At 46.4% G+C, this 14300-nt stretch overlaps 1 protein-coding gene across 1 annotated transcript in view; it reads right to left on the reverse strand.

The window, feature by feature from the left end:
- Window positions 1-406: 406 nt before the first annotated feature.
- The window catches only part of LOC142853589 (uncharacterized), a 37816-nt gene continuing 23922 nt past the window's right edge, over window positions 407-14300 (reverse strand). Inside the window, exons 6-10 of the mRNA XM_075978785.1 lie at window positions 11189-11201; window positions 10702-10825; window positions 10396-10491; window positions 3771-7857; window positions 407-3446 (exon numbers count right to left, since the gene is read on the reverse strand). Coding sequence (XP_075834900.1) covers window positions 5744-7857; window positions 10396-10491; window positions 10702-10825; window positions 11189-11201 — 2347 coding nt within the window. The 3' untranslated portion in view covers window positions 407-3446; window positions 3771-5743. The remainder of the gene's footprint in view (window positions 3447-3770; window positions 7858-10395; window positions 10492-10701; window positions 10826-11188; window positions 11202-14300) is intronic.

Below are 14300 nucleotides of genomic sequence, written 5' to 3' on the forward strand. Positions count from 1 at the left end.
TGGTGGCAATGCGATTTTATACCTCTGTGGGATTGCTCCACACAGACTTCAGCCATAGCGAGTTGCTCGTGAAGGGTCACTACGTACTTCTGGTATAATTCACTAGTTGGCCATAATGATTTTTATTATATAAATATGCTTTTCTTCTGTTAGTATCTCATACCGAGTCCAGGGGTTCCATCAGCGTATGACTGTGCGATCGTGTTGACTGTGAAAAAATGATGGTCGAGTTATTTCTTCCTTGAATACTTATTGGATGATCAGGAAAATGTAAGCACTTTATCTGAAAAGTAATTTAGGCGTGATATTTTCTATTAGAGTTATACTATGGGGAACAATGAAAAATTGATAGTCTTTATTTTTATGAAAAATTATTTTGAACTTTTTACATAAAAATGAAGCTTGGAAGATAATTTTGATGTCTAATGTTAACCATTTATTTTGTTAGACACAGTTTAAAAATATACATTACAAACATTTTAAGTACTCTAATCATTCCCATATAACCATGTATATGCCAGAAATATATATACATATATCCCTTAAAAATCTGGAAGACTAATATGCTGGTTTGAACGAAAATGGCCTCCACAAGCTCATATATTTGGAATTTGGTTGGTAAGAGGCTGGAGAGATGGCTCAGCAGTTAAGAGTACTGCCTGCTCTCCAAAAGTCCTGAGTTCAATTCCCAGCAACCACATGGTGACTCACACCATCTGTAATGAGATCTGGTGTTGTCCTCATCAATTAGACCATGAGACCCAATATGGACAAGATCAACAGAACCGTCACATCCGGGCTGCCCATGCCTGCTTCTGCATTGCCAGGGCACACATTTAAATCATTCATTTATCCATTTCCTAGCTGGTAAGCTGTTTAGGAAAGGTTAGGAGGTGTGGCCTTGTTGGAAGAGGTGTGTCACTGTGGGTGGCCTTGGAGGTATCTAAAGCCCAAGCCAGGCCTAGTCTCTAACTTTTGGGTCCGACGTGAGCTCTCAGCGACTGCTCTAGTGACACACCTGCCTGCCAGATGTCACACTCTCCACCATGATGAAACTGCAGACAAGCCCCCAATTAAGAGTAGTTTTCTACAGGAGGTGGAGACAGGTGGATCTCTGAGTTTGAGACCAGCCTGTTCTATGGTATGAGTTCCAGACCAGCCAGGGGTGCACAGAAAGATCCTGTCTCAAAAATAAAAATTCCCCCCTTTGGTCAAGTCGTCTCTTCACGGCAATAGGAAAGTAGCTAAAACAAATACATTGGTTATACTGGGAGGAGCTGATAGCAGGGATGATGGTCAGACAAGCCCAGCTTTATCTGGAACGTGTAAACCTTTTACAAGCAGAAGAGATCTACACATTGTCTTGGAAATGAAAAATAAATAATGTGGACACATTCAAGTCCTCATGGAACCTACATCCAGCAACAGCAAGCAGGCGAAGAGAGAGCCCTCCTTCTTCCATGCCCTTATATAGGTTGCCAGCAGAAGGTATGGCACAGATTAAACGTGAATCTCCCACCTTAAAAGAGTTGGATTAAAAGTGGGTCTTCCCACTTCAAATGATCCAATTAAGAAAAAGGTCCTATCCAGGTGCACCCAGCAGCGCGGGTTATAGAGAATTCCAGATATAGTCAACTTGACAGTCGAGACCCATCACAAATCCTCATCTTGCCATCTTGATACACAATCATATCACCTTCTATCATGCTTAATTTCTGAGTGAAAATGATAACCAGTTCATAATTATTGCTCACATGATATAATCATCCCACACACAAATCGCAAATGCATTATACATTTGACCAGGCCACAATACACCTAATGGGATATAACTCTCCCTCATACAGATGCAAATGCATTATAAATTTAAAATAGTTGGTAATATCCCTTGGGGAACACTCATTCAACATCTCAGACTTAAATATGATAACCATTGATTTTCTCTTAATTGTAGTTATAGCACCTGATAAAGAGATTGAAGAAAGAAAACAAATATCTGTACAAATGCATTCTTAACAAAATATAACAAAAGCACACCAATTAGGATCTCTTTTTTGCAACTGGTCATGTGGCTTTAGCTGGTATGTATAACTACTACCTTTCTCTACTACCCATTCTGTATTTCCTAGCTCCGCCCCCCTGGGCAAGAACCTTCCTGGAGGAGGGACTCATCCATCCTTTCATTCCTGATGTGTCTGAACCCTAATTCTGTGAATCCTGTGTGGAGTAGGCTGTTACAATTTCCAATTGACTTTAATGGCGGGACATGGTGGCACCAAGAGACGCCCTAAAGGATCTCCTGCAGTCCACATGTAATCATTCAGACCTCCATTGTGGGGAAGCAATTCAATCTTCCCTTGGTAATCGGGATCATTCTCCCCTCCTGACAGTGTTATTCCTTTCTTAACCTGTTGACTTCAGGGCAGCAGAAGCCCAAAGTGGCCAAAGGGAAGCCTGAATTCCCAGCTCCGTGGAATGTTTGCTGTGGCTCCAGACAGCTCTCCCCCACCTGGGACCCAGACTTCCAGGCCAGCAGAACATAAGGGCACAGGAACAAGAAGTAAAAATTTGCCTAGTGGGTCACTAGGGGTGATAGTGAGTGGAATTAGTCCTTTTCCACCTCTTGATTCCTGGACCCATGGATTCTGGCAATAGGAGAAACAGTACCTTATATTGAACCCTGATTCAAAGCATATACTGTCTTCTGGAGTGTCGGGGACCAGCCAGGACAAACTATTTCTCGCATCAGAGTGAAGGTGTGGGAATAAATGAGGTACAGTTCACACGACAATATCAGGAGGGAGTCTCAGGGTTCATTCAAATCCTGAAGATCACCTGAGTTTATTAGCCAAATGGCTTTTATATCAAAACAATAACCGAGGTGGGGGATTCGTTAGCATTCTGCTTCCTGGGCAGGTTGGAGGGGACGGGGAGACTTAGGTCATGTTCATAGCTATTGTCTGTTTTGTCACGTCCATGCCCATTTTGTCTGTGAATTCCGTGACACTGACTCAGAGCCTGACTTTCCACAGACTTTTACACTCCTACAGCTTCTCAGCCCTGTGAATGTCCTGGTGGTAGTAAGTCCTCATCTGGAACTCAAGGCTTCCCAGCATTCCTATGTTCATATGGTTTCTCACCACCATGAGTTCCTTGATGGCGGGTAAAGTTCGAGTCCCCGTGAAAGACCTTCCCACATTTCTTGCATTCATAAGTGTTCACATTAGTGTGAACTCTTTGATGGTCACAGGTAAGCTGCTGTGGGATATTATTATTTTAAGTAGGCAGAGCTGTTTTGCATTTGTTTAATGATGTAAAGATGTGTTGCTTTGCTTGCCTAAGCACCTGATTGGTGTAACTAAAAGCTGGTTGGCCAACAGCTAGGCAGAAGAGGGATAGGTGGGACCAGTGGGCAGAGAGAGTAAGTAAGAAGAGGAATCTAGGCTCTAGAGGGAGAAGAGAACGAGGGAGAAAGAGGAGATGCCCGGGGACAGCCCAGCACCCACGTGGCAGCTCACAACTGTTTGTAACTTCAGTTCCAGAGAATATGGCAACCTCACACAGACATGCAGGCAGGCAAAACATCAATGAACATTAGATAGATTAGATAGATAGATAAATTAATCTGTTCAGCATGAATGAATATAGCTTTATTATAGTAAATATATAAGACAGAATTATCCCAAGTTATAAAGTTCATAAATGACAATAATCTCAGAATAACATGCACATGAAATACTTAAATGCTTTAAATATGTACATTTACTCACCATTGCTGAACATATAATACTAAAAGGTACCAAGAACTCAATCTGCACGATACTCAGCACTGACCTAAACATACGTTTGCATCACCCAGAACTGTCATTCACCCACAAAACACGCCTGAAAAGGAGCTGGAATCACCTTTCCCTTTAAATGTCCAGTTCACCTCTCTTGAGATTCTTCATTTCCTTTACAACTGAAACTTTTCAAATGTAAGAATTATGCTAACTAAGTCCCACATGGTTTCCTCTTCTTCCATGGTATATAGGCATATACATGTTATATATGTAAAATATATTACGTATCTCCTATAACCTTAGTCAAACACGGTTTTCTTTCTCCTTTGAGACAGTCTCATGAATTCCTGGCTGGCCTTGAATTAACTATGTGGTCCAAGCAAGACCCTGAACTTTTGATCCTCTATCTCCACCTTCTGAGCATTAGCATTTCAGGCATGGACCGTGATACCTGATTATGCAGAACTGGAAACCAAACCCAGGCTTCATGCATGCTAGGCAAACACCCTACCAACTGAGCTACATCTCCAGGCCCTCACAGGACTTTTTAAATGAAATTCTGATGTTTTAAAAATTCTTTTGGACTTTGTATGTTGTGTTAAAAAAAAAAAGCACTTCTAAGTTTTCCTAGAAAATATGTGCTCCACATATAAAAATGTCTCGAATATTTTACACATTTACATTTCTTTGCAAATACTCTAAAATAGAGCTCTAGCCACTTCTCTTGTAAGGCATCCTTACAGTACATAAAAAGCCCACCAGTGAAGTCTTTCCTAAATTAACATAGACTATATCATGACCCTGGATGACAGGCATATTATTTTGCCCAGAGGTCTTCTGGTATTACACTTAGGGGTTTTTGAAAAGAAATTATTGTAATGAGTATAAATAAATCAGCTTTTCTTGCTTCTGTGTCACACGTTGTCACAGCAGTGAAGAGTACGCCCTGGGAAAATGCGGTCTTCATAAGTTCCCTCACCAGGGAGGGCTGGGAAACAAGAGCACTCATATAGCATGCGCAGGCTCTGGGTTTCACACCACACAAGAGTACAAATGTCCAGCTTTCAACCCAAGTTTACACGATCACTGAGTCACTCTTCTCACACTTATGGGCGCTGCATCAGTATGGACTTCCTGTTGCACGAGAGGTGAGTCCAAACTAAAACTCTCCACATTCCCTGGACATCGGCGGTTCCCTGCCTTATGTGCTCCTAAGGCCGTGGTTCTGAAAGGTTTCTCCACACTTCTTGTCTCTTTTGAGTATGTTCTACCAATTAAGTTCAGAATCACGAACAAGTGTTCCCACATTCCTTGAACTCAGTTTTCTTAGCCACCATTTTACAGATGTTCATTCAATTTTGAAACATAAAGGTCTTTCCATATTCCTTACATCCAGTTTCCTCTCATGAGTATTCTCACTTTGAGCAAGATATGAACCCAAGGCCTCTCCCCATCGCTTATACTTGTCGGGTTTCCTACCACCACGGGCTAATTGACATGGATAGCTGTAGCTAGTTTTCCATCCCACCAGCCAGCTCCCAAATCATGACATGGAGACTTATGAATTATGAAAGCGCAGCTGACAGCTTAGGCTTGTTCCTACCTAGATCTTATAACTTAGCCTGTATCTTTTAGTGCACTTTCTGCCTCGTGGCTTTATTCCCGCCTCTCCACAGAGTCCGTCCTGCTTGCTCTTCATCTGGCTAACCATTCCGCCCTTCTTCCCAGCGTTCTCTCTACCTCGAAAATCCCTCCTGAGCCATTGGCCGTTTAGCTTTTTTATTAAACCAACCACAGTGGCATTATCTTCACACAGTGTAAAGGGCCATCCCTCAAGAGACAGTGGCTTGAGTTACAGAAGAAGGCTTTCCTAAAGCTCAGTCAGGTCCCCTACCAATGTGGGCATTCTAGTGCTGCGTAAAATTTGAGACACAGAAACAGGCTTTTCCAAGTGTTCTGCCTCAACTTGACTCCTCATCAGTATATATCTTCTGACACTGATTGATCTGAGCCATGAGCAGAATCTTTCCAACACTCCTTAAATTGATAAGATTATTGACCAGTGTGAACTCCCTCATGTTCAGTAACATTGGGTTGCCAACCGAAGGCTTTTCCGCACTCATTACACCCTTAGGCTGTTCGGCACTGTGGATCCTCTGATGTTTGATAAGATGCGACTGCTGGATAAAGGCCTTTCCACATTCATTGCACTCATAGGGCCTCTCCCCAGTGTGAATCCTCTGGTGCCGAGCCAGGTCTGAGGCAGACGCAAATGCTTTCCAGCATTCCTGGCATTTGTAGGGCTTCTCTCCAGTGTGCAGCCTCTGGTGTCGCGTGAGCTCCGAGCTGTATCTAAAGGCCTTTGGGCACTCCCGACACTGAAAACGTTTCTCCCTAATATGAATTGTCTTAAGATCTCTGTCACCTGAACGCCAGCCGAAGTCCTTGCTGTTCGCTTTATATTCATTTGCCGTCTTCCCAGGCTGAAACCGAGTAAGATCTGCACCACAAGCAAAGGTCTCCTCATATTCCTTATCCTCCCAGAATTTCTCACCAGAACGAATCAGCGACTGCTGAGGGTTTTCTAAAGCAGAACCGAAGGCCTTCTCACCTCCGCTGAACTCGTGCGGCTTCTGACTGTGACTTTTCTGATGTTGAGTGAGGTGTGCCCCGCGAGTGAAGGCTTTTCCACACTCCTTACACACGTAAGGCTTTACTCCGGTGTGAACTCTCTGATGCCGGCCAAGGTCTGATCTGCAAATGAATCCCTTCCCGCATTCCTTACACTTGTAGGGCTTTTCGCCAGTGTGGATCTTCTGATGGCGGGCCAGATCCGAGGGACACCGGAAGGCCTTCTCGCAGTCCTTGCATTTAAAGAGCTTCTCCCGGTTGTGAATTTTCTTCAGGCTGCTGACAATGGAGCGCAGACTGAAGGCCTTGCCACATCCTTGGCACTCGTATACTTTCTTACCGGCGTGGACTGTTTGGTACCGAGGAAGTTCTGAATCAGGAAAAAGCGTCTTCCCATTTTCCTTATCTTCAAAGAACTTCTCGCCGATGTATATTAACTGCCGTTGGGTATGATCTAAGGCAAAACTGAAGGAGTTTTTGCATTCTTTGCACTTCCGCAACTTATCACCAGTGTGGATTTTCCTGTGCTGGCTTAATTGTGAGCCACACGTGAAGGCTTTCCCACACTCCTTGCACACGTAAGGTTTTTCACCAGTGTGGATTCTCTGATGTTTGATGAGATGCGACTGCTGGATAAAGGCCTTCCCACATTCGCTGCACTCATAGGGTTTCTCACCAGTGTGGATCCTCTCGTGGCGCGTGAGGTCTGAGCCGCAGCTGAACGCCTTCCCACACTCCCTGCACTGGTAGGGCTTCTCTCCGGTGTGGATCCGGTGGTGCCGAGTGAGGTCTGAGCTGTAGTTAAAGTACTTCCCACACTCCTTACACTCGTAGGACTTCTCCCCCGTGTGAATCCGGACGTGGACACTGAGCAGCGAATGGAATCGGAAGGCTTTCCCGCACTCCTTGCACTGGAAGGGCTTTTCCCCGGTGTGGATCCGCTTGTGTCCGGTAAGGCTGGAGCGGAAGCTAAAAGCCTTGCCGCACTCCTCGCACTGGAACGCCTTCTTCGCGGCGTGAAGCGCGCGGCACCGCGCCAGTCTGGCACCAGGAGGAAAGCTCTTCCCACATTTTTCGTCTTCTTCGAATTTCTCACCCGGGTGAATTAACTGGAGTTGGGTGGCGTCTGCGGCAAAACCATAGGACTTTTCAGACTTGAAGTCATCTGCTTTCTCTTCTATATGTAATCCTGGCCACTGATTAAAAGCTGTGAGCTGACTCAGAAGGGGCGTTTCTTCACAGGTAAGCGTCATCTGCTTAAAGCATTCCTCCTGACTCCCCTTTTGTGCTGGGACTTGACCTTTGCCCTCCCAGTCAGCTCTAGGACAGGGACCTTGAAGGCTGTAGTTTGTATCGGTTTCCATTACCTCCCACTGGGATAACTGTCTTGCACATTTGCTAGTTTTTGGTAGAACTTTCTTCATCTGCCACATGGAATCTATATCTGAAAGATAATAATGTAAATATATACTGTTTTACTATCCATATAGGAAAAAAATGCTCTCAAAAGCCAATGGTAAAGCCGGGCGATGGTGGAGCACACCTTTAATCCCAGCACTTGGGAGGCAGAGGCTGGCAGATCTCCGTGAGTTCAAGGCCAGCCTGGTCTACAAGAGCTAGTTCCAGGAGAGGCACCAAAAACTACAGAGAAACCCTGTCTCGAACATCCAAAAAAGAAAGAAAAAAAAAAAAGAAAAGGAAAAGAAAAAAAAGCCAATGGTAAAGTAAATCACACAAGAAGTCAATGTCTCAAAAACAAACAAACCCAAATCTGGACAACATTAAAAGGACAAAAAAAGAAACAAAAATTTCGGAGAGCTAGTTTTAAAAGGGAAGGGGTTGTGAACCAAACCTTGGTCCCCTTTAACAGCAGCCAGTGCTCTTCCACCAAACCATCTTCTCAGCCCCTGCATGCCTTCTACTACAACAGGAGACAAAGCACATCCAGTCTGGTTTAGCCAAAGACAAATTTATCTTTAATTTATTATTATTATTATTGTATGTGGAGAGAGAAAGACAGACACACAGACTGCGGGTGCATGTGGCAGTCACTGTATGTGGGTGTGACTGTGGACATGAACATGCCACAGTAGACATGTGAAGCCAGTTCTCCTCTCCCACCATGGGTTTCAGGGGTTGGATGCTGATCCTCAGGACTGTAGAGCAAGAAGCATTTCTACCTGCTCAGCCATCTCGTTGCCCTGTTCCACTGTGACTACAAAGCCCCTGGCAGAGGATGTGCTGAACTATTGACCACGGCCATCCTCACCCGTGGAGGGGAAAAGGGAGAAACACAGGAAGTGGCCAAGACGGGGCTTGTCTTGCCAGGCATTCTCCTGGTTTCTCCCTTTGGCCCTGACCTCTCTGCAGGTAGCTCTTCCTAAGTGGCCCACACTGTTTTTACCTACTATCCCGGCTTTTAGCCACCAGCCTAACGGGTGTTCTTTCCCACCAGGCAAAAATTTCTGGGTAAGTTCCTATCATGGAAAATACAATGCTTATTAAGATATATACTTTTTCTCAATGCTAGTAAATCCAAACTGAAACTAAAAACTGGTAACTGTGTGTTTAAACAATGACCTCATGAGCTCGGGAAAACACACAAGGAAGGAGACAGTAGATAAAGAAAGGCAACTCAAGAGGGCTGCGGGTGCTGGCAACGTAGGAAGTGTAGGCTCATATTTCTGTTTGGCATAAGAGCCATTAGCCAGGTCTGAGCTGATCCCATAACTCTGCAGACCAGCTGTCTCTGTTTATCAATAGCTAGGACATGCTGCTCCTAGTTTCTTTTGTTATGAATGTAGATTACCTGAGAAGAGATGTTGGCTGAAGCTGATGACTTAAGAGTTAAGAGGTTTGGTGCTTCCTCCCTTTGAAATTTGGAGGATGTCTTATAGAGATGCTAATTCATGGCCTACCTGACTGCTAGCATACAGGTAGATGCGGACGTGACTTGAGGCCAGGCACCTGGTTACCTAGGTAGGAGACAGCCTAATGTGTTTTCCCGCTCAATTGATGTGATGATATATAAGGTGTTTGGAGAATAAACGAGGCTCGGGAGAGAGATCTGGCCCTTCCATGATGACAGTGTAAACTGTGTCGGTTTATTCCTCGCGACTCTGTTCCAGTCCAGTTAGGGAATCTGTGTTGGACCCACACGGCCTCCAACAGGAAGGAAATTGTAGCTAAAATGATTGATAGTTTGTATATTTTTAGAGAGTAGGGAAAATTATAAATACCTAAACAGAAAAGATAAAAAAAATAGCAAGAGATGGGAAGGCATTTGAGCTACATGATCCATAGAACAACGGCCACTGGAGAAAGAGAATGACACTTCCCTTTCTGTCACGTGGGGGACCAATAAGAGGACAGCGCTAAGAGAGGACTGGAGAGAAGGCGAGGCCGGAGGGAGGGGCTGGACAAGCCCCGTGCTCCGCCAGCCAGGGACAGTGCGCCCTGCGCCAGCGAGGCCGTCAGCCAGGGACAGTGCGCCCAGTGCCAGCGAAGCCGTCAGCCAGGGACAGTGCGCCCTGTGCCAGCGAGGCCGTCAGCCAGGGACAGTGCGCCCTGCGCCAGCGAGGCCGTCAGCCAGGGACAGTGCGCCCTGCGCCAGCGAGGCCATCAGTCAGGGACAGTGCGCCCTGCGCCAGCGAGGCCATCAGTCAGGGACAGTGCGCCCAGTGCCAGTGAAGCCGTCAGCCAGGGACAGTGCGCCCAGTGCCAGCGAGGCCATCAGTCAGGGACAGTGCGCCCTGCGCCAGCGAGGCCGTCAGTCAGGGACAGTGCGCCCTGCGCCAGCGAGGCCATCAGTCAGGGACAGTGCGCCCTGCGCCAGCGAGGCCATCAGTCAGGGACAGTGCGCCCAGTGCCAGTGAAGCCGTCAGCCAGGGACAGTGCGCCCAGTGCCAGCGAGGCCATCAGTCAGGGACAGTGCGCCCTATGCCAGCGGCCATGGATGACTGCCCCGGCGGCTGCCACTCACCTGGGTAAAACCTGCTGATCTCACTGCTCAAATCCACGGAGGCATCTCGTTCCTTTTCCAACACAGGGAACACACGTGGTTGATAAATGCAAAGGCCTGCATATAAGAGAAAACACAGGAAGAACCACTTTTTATCTGGTGCCTTGGTGATGAAGGAAGAGGGACAATGACGAGAAAGGCAAGGAGAAGAACAAAGCACTGTGGGAGGAGGATGGATATCATGGAGGTCCCCAATGAGGACAACTGTCTTTTCAAAAACAAAAAACAAAACAAAAAAACAATGTCTAGGGTGAAACTGAGCCTTACCTACTGAGACAAGGAGGCTGTAGTTCTCCAACATCACATCTCTGTACAAATGCCTCTGTTCCAGGGTCAGACATGCCCATTCTTCCGGGGAGAAGTCTACAGCCACATCTCTGAACGTCATTACCTGCCATACGACAGCCCCAACATTAACGGTAAAACTTACACAAATTATTTAGGTGGAGGGGAACAAGGTGGCAAAGGCAGAGCAGGGAATGGGATACAAGTGAGCTGTCTCTGAAATGGCACTCCAGGATGTGCTCTCTAACGGTGTATTCCCCATTAGATGTGCGTTCAGGTCTAACACACAAGGGCCACTGACCAAGGGGTGAGATAAGGGACCCTCAGCTGAGGGGAGAGTGCCCTCGGGGAAGCCCTGGGCTGCTCACAGCATCGCTGACCTGGAATTGGCTCGGGTGAGTGGTTTCCGAACAAATGACAAAAACATTCCCGTGAGGAGAAAGGGGTTTGGGAGGAAATACAAACTCACGTGGGCCATGATTTAAAACTCCTGGATGTTGACCAGTCCTCTTCTTGGTTCCGATCTTTATGAAGCCAACTCCTGAGGAAACAGAACACAATAAAGGGAATTGTGAGATCCCTGGCTTTCCAGAGGCCTCTTCCATGGGTGAGAGAAAGGTCTTCTTCCCTGCAGGAAGGTCCAGAGGGATTGTGATAAAATGCTGGCCCCACTACAAATCAAGAAAACCCCAACTAAACCAGGATGGAGCTTTAAGCCACTTAGTTGTGTCAAATATCATTCCATAGCTGGGCCGTGATGGCGCACACCTTAATCCCAGTACTGGGAGGCAGAGGCAGGTGCATCTCTGTGAGTTCTAGGCCAGCCTGGTCTACAAAGTGAGTACCAGGACAACAAGGCTACACAGAGAAATCCTGTCTCGAAAAACAAACAAACAAAAAATCATTTCATAGATGAGAATATGAGACAAGGATATTCTGATTGAATCTAAATGTCTCCAAAAACTCTTCAAAGCTGGAGTGAGAAATCTTTAAGCGGAATGGAGCTCTCCCTTCTGGGAGCTACCAGAGCTACCTGGACTCCTGTTTGTCCAGGACACCGCCTCCTATTTTCTCCACGTCTAACAAACCTACTGAGTCGTTTTCACCTAGAGCATCTAAGAAGGGTCACACCCTAAGCCTGCAGAGAGTTTTGAGGCTATAACACGCCTGAGGAAGCTCAGCATGCAGTCAGTGAGACAAGCCCACGTATGTTCTATCAGGGCTCTACAGAACTGGCACAGCCCAGCTGCACTGCCAGTCCCCACCACCCTCAGTCTCCGACACGAGTCCTAGCTAGTGTGCTTTACGGCCCGGGCCTCAGGTCTCATCTCTGGAGAGGGAAATCACTGCTCTCTTAGAACCTTCATTTTCACTTTATATGAATGAGCTTTGCCTGCATGTATGTCTACGCACCATGTGTGCCTGGCGCTCCCTGAGGCCAGGAGACAGTATCAGCGTCCCTGGAACTGGAGTTGCACATGGTTATAAGCTGCCGTGTGGGTGCTGGGAACTGAACCCAGGTCCTCTGCAAGAGCACTGAGTGCTCATAACCGCTGAGCGATCTCTCCAGTCACCGACACTACATTTTGAAAATGAGATTTAAACTTAATTAGAGAAGGGGAAGAGGCAGGAAAGATGACTCAATAGTTAAGCGCACTGGCTGCTCTTGCAGAGGATTTCCAGCGGACCTGGGTTCGATTCCCAGCATCCACATGCTGGCTCACAGATACCTGTTAACTCCAGCATCAGGGGACCAGCCATCCTCTCTGTGGGCATTGCATGCACATGGTACACATACACATAAAATAAAAGTTAAAGAAGAAAAACAACAACAACAACAAACCCAAAACAAAAAAGGCCAGGCATGGTAGCGAGTGCCTTTAATCTCAACACCCAGGAAGGAGAGGTAGGAGGACCTTTGTGTGAGTAGCCAGGCCCACATCTCAAGTTCCTGGCCAGTTGGAGCTCCACAGCAAGACCCCGCCTCATGAATGAATGAATGAATGAATGAATGAATGAATACATGGGAAAAAAGAAAACAAAAAACAAAGGCGGGGGCTGGAGAGATGGGTCAGCAGTTAAGAGCACTGGCTGCTCTTCCAAAGATCCTGAGCTCAGTTCCTACTACCCACAAGGTGGCTCACAACCATCTGTAATGAGATCTGGTGCCATCTTCTGGCCTAGGGATACATGCAGACAGAACACTGTATACATAATAAATGAATCTTTTAAAAAAAGGCAAGTGGGGGAGGAGGCTGTGAGAGGGCAGAGCAAGGGTACAGTGAGGCTCCTGAGGACTCTGCGTCCATTCTCCTGGGACACTAAGGGTTTCGTGGTCATGACGGATCCTTGAGAGAAAAGCGAGGAGCTACTAAGCAGCTGTGGAGTGGGACACTTCGTGTTTGGGGGACAGAGGGACTTGAGAATGACTATTCCACAGTTTGAAGGCCGAACGGTTCTAATCCCACATTCCTCCTGAAGCCATGGAGAGGAATCAGAAATAAACAGAGCCTACGTGGACGCTTCAGCCACGAGAAATCCCCACTCTGTGAGGAGTGGGTCAAACACTGAGCACAAGGTTCTAACAGAAAAGATAGGGCGGGTGGGTCTCCGTGAGTTCTAGGCCGGCCAGGGCTCCACAGTCGGACACTGTGTCAAACAACAACAACAAAGAGAGAGAGAGAAGGGGGAAAGGAAGGGAGATTCAAAGCGGCAAACCAGAACCACTGCAGACTCTAAGTGTACACCGATACCAGCTGTCTAAACAAATACAATGAAAGGACACGATGGTTCGGGGAGACGGCACAAAAGTCATCAGTACCGAAACATTCCCTAATAAAAGCACCAGATTAAAAAGCATGAAGAGGAGAGGCACTGGGGAGGCTCTTGCAGAACACCTGGTTTGATTGCCAGCACCCACGGGATGGTACACAGCACCCCCAATTCCAGTTCCAGGGGATCCGATGCCCTCTTCTGACCTCTGCAGGGAACCACGTGTGCTCGTGGTCCACACACACAGGCAAAATGCTCGTGCATAGAAAGTTATAAAGAATATTTTAAAAACCATGAAGAGTTGTGCTAAAAAGATCAACTGCCTGTAACCAAAAGGAAATTCTCATTTTAATAGACCTTCCATCCTGAAAAACTTAACGTGTGGAAAAGAATGAGAGCTTCAAGGACTATAGCCAGCCAAACTATCATTCATTTTTTTAATTAATTAACTTATTTTGTTTCATTATATATCCCTGGGTGGCCTGGAACTTACTAAGTAGACCAGGCAAGCCTCAAATGCATGGAGGTCGCCTGTTTGTGCCTCCAGAACACAGGGATCAGGGATCAAAGACTTGTGCCACCATACCTGGCTCATCAATTTTTAAAGATACAAAGAGTAACCAGACGTGGACACACACCTGTAATCCCAAACTTAGGAGGCTGAAGCAGGAGAATCATTACGAAGTCAAAGCTAGCCTGGGCCACATAGGAAGATCCATTTTTAATGGGGGGTGAGGGGAAGAAGCAAACTAGATATTGCTATGACATAAGAACTTTGAGAATCTTCTCAAAAGTCCCTTCTGAAAAAT

This window comes from Microtus pennsylvanicus, chromosome 1 (genome assembly GCF_037038515.1).
Source record: "Microtus pennsylvanicus isolate mMicPen1 chromosome 1, mMicPen1.hap1, whole genome shotgun sequence".
NCBI lineage: Eukaryota > Metazoa > Chordata > Mammalia > Rodentia > Cricetidae > Microtus > Microtus pennsylvanicus.